This window comes from Daphnia pulex, chromosome 1 (assembly GCF_021134715.1).
Source record: "Daphnia pulex isolate KAP4 chromosome 1, ASM2113471v1".
Taxonomy (NCBI): Eukaryota; Metazoa; Arthropoda; class Branchiopoda; order Diplostraca; family Daphniidae; genus Daphnia; species Daphnia pulex.
The window spans coordinates 7,491,550-7,499,184 of record NC_060017.1 but is presented as its reverse complement, the minus strand read 5'-3'; the positions used below and the strand labels follow the sequence as shown (position 1 = coordinate 7,499,184).

The following is a 7,635-nucleotide window of genomic DNA, read 5'->3' as shown; positions in this document are numbered from 1 at the left end:
GATTGAAGACCTCCAGAATAACATTAATTGGGATCTCTACGATCACTTGGTCGTTTCCATCATGTCACATGGAATTGCAGACAACTTTATTACATCCGACTGTCGGGAATATTCTATCGATGACTTTACTGAAGAATTCTCGGGAAAAAGATTCCCTGGGCTGTTGGGGAAACCCAAAATTTTCCTTTTGAATGTCTGCCGTGGAGATAAAGCGAATGAAAGTAATTTGTTTGCTTAGTTATACATGTTTGAATTTAAGTAAAAGTTTCTTTTTTTCATTTGTACAGTTATGATCCCAGCCTTTTCTTCAGTTGCCCGGCCGAGGAAATCGAGTGGGAGAGGATGAGTTTGGAGAGGATGTGCATACAGGGTGTTCCTATACCCGGGGCCATTCCTGCCACCTCAGAATTTCTTGAAGTTTGCAGGGTGTTAGAAAACTTTCATGGCACTGAGCAACTCACAGACATATTGACACGGGTTAACGCAAACGTGAGTGCGAATCTTAAAATAAAAACTGGCTGTTCGCAGGTTCACTGGATTTGTCCAGGTCTATATGATTATAAAAAAGTATACTTTTTTAGCATAGATTTAATAAACTTAAAAATTTTTTATCGCAGGAACTTATAAATACCGGATAATTGTGAGCAATCACTTTATGGAAACTCAAAGATTGAGGAATTCCCTCATTGCATTTCCCTTTTGCATACCCAAACTTAATCTAATTATTTTTTTAACCTTTCCATAAAAGATTCTGAACCTCATAAAATTCTGGTCCATTCTGTGCATATTTCCTCGCTTGGAAAATGCTTGGAATGAAGTAAGATTGGACTTTATTAAGAACGACATAAATTGTGTACTTGCTGGACCAAAGATTCAAGACCAACTGCACTACTCATTCTCTAAGAGGAAAGGGGCGAAGTTGCCAAGTTATAACAATGCTTAAATCAAATTAAAGAGCGTTTATATTTGGCTTGAGCTTTGTTTATGCGACGTTGCATTTTTTTCAAATGTACAAATTCCCTCTTTTTCTCTGTCGTTCTCTTTTCTTGTGTTCGTCGCTATTTCTGTTTAGACAATTAATAACAATTAATTTTAAGTCCCATAGAGAGAAAAATCTTATTACTAAAACAAAACATAGACGACGCCCAGGTCGACCACGCAAGGCGAAGAAAATTTTTTCGTGTAAAAATCCTCAACGTCATTTATTTTGGCTATGTTAGGGTAGGATGGATGCTGCGTTGCCAGATAAGGCGTCATCAAAGAGACCTTGGTTTGTTAAGTGAAAACGCTAATCAGGATTGCCATACTTTTATTTTGTTTATGTTCAAGAATCTACTGTAAGGCCATGGTAAGACGAACGAAAAAAAAGCGAAAGAGTTTCATCCTCCTTTGTAAGAGTTTTGCCGTGTTGGGCGCCTTTATATTTTGATTTATGATATCGCACATGAGAGGTGGACTTGCCAAGTTTTATTAAGTATTTGAAAAAATAACGCATTCTACCACTTTCATCGCAGGCATTCAAGGCAGTGACACGAAAGGTAGCACGATTTTAAGTGCACCTTATAGCCTCTCATTGGTGGAAAGAGATGGCCATGTGACATTCAACCATGCTTGTTGGGTACAACGCCGTGCTTTTTCGCGTTGTAACTTAACGAACCAGGCCATAACGAACCATGGCGGAAAAAAACCGCCTGGCAGCCGTTACAGCAAAACGATCTGAAGGGGGATAAAAAAAAACTTATTCAAGGCGTTTAGAGTCCCTGCTATCCATGTGGAACAGGCAAAAATCGCTTTCCCCTTTGGTAGATTAAAGCGCGAGAAGTGGTCCGAGATCATTTTGAGAAAATAATTACGGCAACGGATGTGCATATGGAATTCCTGCGGGTTCCCTTTTTCATACCCCTTACCTAAGCTTCCCAACATATCATTCAAGTGCGTTTTTAGCCCCCACTTCCACAACCCTTGGGACTTCCTATTACCTTACTATACACCAAAAATAATAATGAATTTTAAAAATATTTCATTAAAAAAACGATGCTCTGGGGGGATGGTATACGGACCCCATGCCATTGGAAGTTGTAAGCCAATAAAATCACGACTTTTTCACCCGAGAAACTCGAGGAGAAATAGAAACACAAAGAAATATAAATGTATAATTCATCCTTTAAGCCAATTTGGCTACAGTGTAGGGGAGAGAGGGGCTAGTTGGCAGGTGGGGTAAGTTGGCATTTTGCTAGTTAGACCCCTTACAGACCAAACCAAATCAAGCCTTTTACACCAAACATGAAAGACAACACCCAGATTGCTCATACAAAATTTCAAAAGAATACGACTTCCCCAACAGGAGCTATAGCAAAAAGAAAAAAAAACGGCAAAAAGTTTTTTTTGGGCCTCTCAGCATTTTTCATTTTTCTCATAGTATAAAATTCTAAGAGTGCCAGAAAACCCAAGCAAAAAAGAATTGATGTTTGTCTTATTTTTAAAAGAAACCTGACATTGCTACATTAAAAAGTCATTTAGTTATCAATTTATTTGTTCGAAAAGCACCCTTGTGGGGTTGGTTGTCAGAAATTTTGAGGGGCATGTTGACATACAGATTTTTAACGAGATGCTGAGTTGAAAGTTTTCAAAATTCGACCTAGAAATTTTGGAGCAATGGAGAATCGTCAGCTGCCAACTTACCCCGTAGGTGGGGAAAGTTGGAAGACTTTTTTTTGCAGTTTTTCTCGATTTCACAATTTCGTGTAAATGAACATTGTAACAAATACGATCAATTCATAGAGAATTGAAATCTGAATTTGATTTATTCATTCAATTTGCAAAACGTGTGGTAAAAAAATTCAAATAAATTCACAAAAAGTGACCCTGCCAACTAGCCCCCCTCTCCCCTAATAAAACTAACGGGTGCAATAACTAACCGATATGTAGTTCAATTAAATGAACTTCAATACATAAATTGAATTTAAGAAACAATTTTTCTCAACACTGTTTTTTTTTATAATTGCGTTTAAAAGAACTCGCGTTTTTTCTAGGTTTTCTCCTCATTAAGAACTATAATTTCTCCGTCATTCTTCTATTTCAATCCAGGGTGTTAACTTCTACAGTAGAACTGTTAATAGACTGAGAAACGTGTACGTATCTTTTATCGATAAGTTATCCACGTTGTTTTGCATAATTTGATCAGCTGTTTTTTTTTAAATACCGTAAAGCAGCTTAAGCGGCGATTTCTTCCATCTGAATTTCGTTTGTTACGTCATCTTTATCCACCTTTGACAGAATGAAAGGAATTCCAATCATAGGATGTATATGGTTTTCTATAACGCTGTTCGTTAAACCCTTGACATTACCTTGGGCAAAAATGCTATATCTGCCGATGGTAGGGTAGAAGAAATAGATTGGGCAACCTTAGGAGTAGCATTGACGAAATGTAGCACAGATTGTTTTTTGTGACACTCAGACGCCACGGATACAAGCATCTGTGAAGTCGCAGCAACAAATACGATTATTACTGTCGGTTGCTACACATGTTGATTTTCTATAAATGCTGTAGATTTGTATATACTTTTAGTGCGCTGTAGTCAATTTCTGTCAAGTTGGAGAGATCAATCATCAAGCAAGGACTTCGCCCTTCAGCATCCACCTCACTGGCTTCATTGAGCGCTCGGCGAAACTTTTCGACTCCTGGGAAATACAAATTGGAGTCGGCTTTTACGATAACTCTTTCCTCGGTGACTTCGTTTCCCTACAAAAAAGTGAAAACAAATTTTTATAATGGGATATTCCACGCCAAAACGAAAAAACCTTGCCGCGGTCATATTTCAAAATTGATTTTTTTAATAACAATTCTTTGATATAGGTTAAAATAAGATTTTTTGCCAAAGGGAATTGAAAAATAAGGGGATGGGTGAGCATCGATTCCTAATTTTAGCAAATGCTCAGGACTTGTTGTTCAAATGATAACTTGACGAAGATATTGTTGAATGTTGACTAGTTCAATTCGTATAAAGAAAAGACCAACCATAAAATATAACCCGGTAATCACTAAAATAAAAAAAAATAAAAAAAATTTGATTTTCACAGGCTTTCACTTTAAAAAAATTTAAAATATTATTACCGAGTTCAATTTTTACGAATCCTCTCTTTTTTTAAATTGTGTTGTCAAAGAAGTGCTAGATAAGCCTTTAACCATGTGCATAGTTTAAGATTGGTTTTGGACTTACGGGCAGCTGAATTCCCTTTAAAAAATTGTTACGGTGTGAAGGGAAATTGCAGATTTCTTGAAAAAACACTCCTACAATTTTTTAATACATTTTTTAGGACATACTAAACTATGTGTAATGTGTTACATTAAACCAAGAGAAATTATCAACAGTTTTCTGTGAATTTTCAAAAAAATTGCGATATTGACACTTTTTGCATTTTGTGGAATTAATTTAATTTTTTCTACTTAAGTTAGGATCATAATCTTTAGTTTACTCAAACTAGTACAATAGGACTTCATTACGATCAAATAAAAAAATTTCTAAAATTATGACGTCGTACCTAGCGCATAGTTCAAAAGAGGGGGGTTATAGGATTCCGAAAGATCGCTGGTGCTGTCCCCTAGGTCGTCCGATAACGAGGCGATTTTTTTCTAAAATTAAGTTAGCATTCCGTTTACGGGTTCTGATCAGTATTTTTTTCTTTTGTTTTACTTTAAAATACTAAAATTACAATTAAAATGAATACGGTATCAGCAGTCCACGAAAAATTAAAATCGCCCAGCCATCCCCTTATTTTTCAAAACCTTCGGCAAAAAGTCTTATTTTAGCCTATGTTTAAGATTTGTCATAAAAAATTAATTCGGAAATATGACCGCGACAATGTTTTGTCGTATTGGCTTGGAATGTCCCAATGAAAATGCGCGATGATTTACACTCCTGCCAAAATAAAGATTATGATATCAAACTTACCGGCAGTCTTATAAGTTCAGGATGAGGTCGATTTCCTATGTAAGCTAACAAAAGCAAGTGAATTCCAGCTCCAATCAGAATTCCGTATTCCATGTTGACAAAGAGACAGCACAAGAATGTGACACCGAAGGGCAATAGTTCGATCTCTTTCGTTATGCGGTAATAGGAAATAACCGTCATTGAATTGTCTATATTTTGGGTTACTAACAGACGTACTTCTGCTCTTCCACATGGGCTTTAGTTCCTCAAGTTCCACCATGAATATGACTGACGTAATAATGACAGAAGCCAAAATCGCTTTCGGGATATATGCCAGGGAAGGCATGAGAAATCCCAAAGCCAATAAAACCAAGACGCCTGTCAATGTGGGATGTACATTATTCGTCGCTCTCAGTTTTTTACACGGAGCGGAATGTATACAAACCGCCGTAAATATTGGTTAGCGGAGTCTTGGCCCCGCTTGCGGCTTGCACTGAACTCCTTCCAAAAGAAGCGGTGACGGGCATGGAACTGAATAGCGAGCCAAGGATGGTTCCAACACCCAGCGCAATCATTTCTTGGGTGGCGTCTGTTCTCTTGCCGTTCGCTGTGATCGTGAATCACTCAATAGCAATTATTGTATTGTGACATGTGAAATCCACTATGCATTTGCCATACCAAAAGCCTTGGCGATAGCAACTTGTTCTAAAATGGCTATGAGCGGAATGAGGCCGATAGCAGCTCCGAGTTCCAAACAAATGTCGGAAAACCCCAAAACAACAGTGGTGTTTCCGGTCGTTCGATTGACAGAGAACGGTGGCAAACCAAACGGGGGAATACCCGCTTGTATATTACCTGCATGATTTTATGGTTATTCGTGACATAATTTATAAATAAATGTTCCCAATTGCATCTGAAAGTGAAAGTGACCTGTCAGAGTGAAAGGTTTGGAGCCATTTTGTTCTAAAAAATAAGCGGCTAAACATCCGGCGATGACGGCGATAGCGTTGCGACTTGTGGCAATAAACCAGAGACTAGAATCGACAGCGCGACTGCGCAAGAAACCAAATTTCTTCAAAGGGCCAAGATTTTTCAATGAAGTCAATTTCTATGGATACAAATCAGTTCCCCCCAAAATATTTAACCGTTAATCTATAAAAAAAAGAAAATTTCGTAACCTACCCGCATTAGAAGAAGTATTACTATCATAGAGCAACCCAGGGTGGAGTCCCAAGGATTGCATTTCGTTATGTTTTCGAAAAAGCCTCGCCAAGTTTCGATAAACGAGGATCCTTTGAATTTCAATCCGAAGAGGCCCTTTACTTGGGTCGACGATACAGTCAGAGCGGCAGCTGAACAAAAGCCAGAAATGACAGGAGCCGAAATAAACTCGACCATGAATCCTGTCCATCAAAAAATATTTTTAGATGAATAAACCATAAAATTGCATATCTGAGACATATACCTAGGTTCAAGAGTCCTGCTACTAGTTCTAGCCAACCAGCTAGGAAAGCTAACAGGGTGGAATAGATCGGGCCTCCTTCACTGGCGTACGAGAACGTCATCAAAGACATGACGGCCGTGGGACCGATTGAACATTCCTTGGAAGTCCCCAAAATTACATAGACGAATAATCCCATGAAAGCCGAGTAGAGCCCGTACTACGAATATAGAAAAATGTCTTATAATTATAAAATTCATTTTTCTATGCTGAATATTAGATTATTTATTATAGATTTTTGTTTACCTGTAACGGCAGTCCGGCGACAGCAGCATAGGCGATTCCCTGCGGAATGGTGGTGAGACCGACGGTGATTCCGGCAATGATATCATAGACAGCAAAATCCCAATTGTAGCTTGGTAACCACTTGAGAATGGGGAACCGCCGTCTTAGTAATTCAACGGTGCAAGCTCCCTTGACTTTTGATCTTGCCTTACGCTTCCATTCATAACAAGTTCCCATCGATTTCAAATTATTGACTTTGCTTTCTTCGATTGGGAAAGTGGAGTCATTATTGGAGTGTTCAACAGCTCTTTTCATTTCCCTATCGCAATTGTTGGAGAGAAAATCTGCTCTTGGCGAATACGGGATTTTTCCCGGAAAAGACACAAGCGCACTTGGGTGAATTAGTTTTCACGACCGAGTCCAAAGACCCGCAATTGATATGAACTGAAGGGAAAATTACGTCTCGTCAGTTAGAAATAAATTTAGTGAGTTCTGATTTTCTCTTTTAAAAATTATAGAGATGGAAGTACCCGCGCGTGGAACGTCTGGTAGGAGTCTAGCAAACACCGAATGATTTGTGTCCGGTACGGCGCTGGATTCTTTATTTACATCAGTTTTGGAATACGATAGTACGTGATTTTGAACTTAATCAGGGCGTCGGGATTTTTAAATTATGCATAGATCAGCACTTGGTTACTAATCGGTTGCATTGGCATTCATCAGTTCGTCTACAAGAGGTTTACATTCTGATTCCAGTCAATCGGTACGAATCTATTATCGGAACGACGGCCGAGAGTAATCTAAAGATTCTAAAGTTATACGTCTCAATATGTATTCTGGTGACGATCTCGTCAACAGAATTTCCATTAAAAGTTGTTTAGACAGAAAAAATCTACTGTTAGCTGGCTCACTGTAACAGTCACGCTACGTGGCGAATATTTGAGGGTCATTTGGTACATTGTCAGATTTTCTCGATTA

At 38.3% G+C, this 7,635-nt stretch overlaps 1 protein-coding gene across 3 annotated transcripts; it reads right to left on the bottom strand.

Moving 5' to 3' along the window:
* Positions 1–2,137: 2,137 nt before the first annotated feature.
* LOC124197720 (sodium-independent sulfate anion transporter-like) lies at positions 2,138–7,240 on the bottom strand. 3 transcript variants are annotated; one of them, XM_046593271.1, is made up of 12 exons: positions 7,188–7,214; positions 6,679–7,101; positions 6,397–6,592; positions 6,114–6,334; positions 5,862–6,039; positions 5,610–5,786; positions 5,377–5,538; positions 5,169–5,309; positions 4,953–5,098; positions 3,563–3,742; positions 3,348–3,476; positions 2,138–3,267 (listed from the first exon to the last, which is right to left on the bottom strand). In XM_046593271.1, exons 2-12 carry the CDS (start codon positions 6,970–6,972, stop codon positions 3,214–3,216), a joined length of 1,878 nt encoding a protein of 625 aa, XP_046449227.1. In that variant the 5' UTR covers positions 6,973–7,101; positions 7,188–7,214; the 3' UTR covers positions 2,138–3,213. The 3 variants fall into 3 exon arrangements, with proteins under 3 accessions (XP_046449227.1, XP_046449213.1, XP_046449222.1); XM_046593266.1 differs by having other exon boundaries at positions 2,999–3,120; positions 3,203–3,267; positions 6,679–7,240; XM_046593257.1 differs by having other exon boundaries at positions 6,679–7,240.
* Positions 7,241–7,635: the final 395 nt, after the last annotated feature.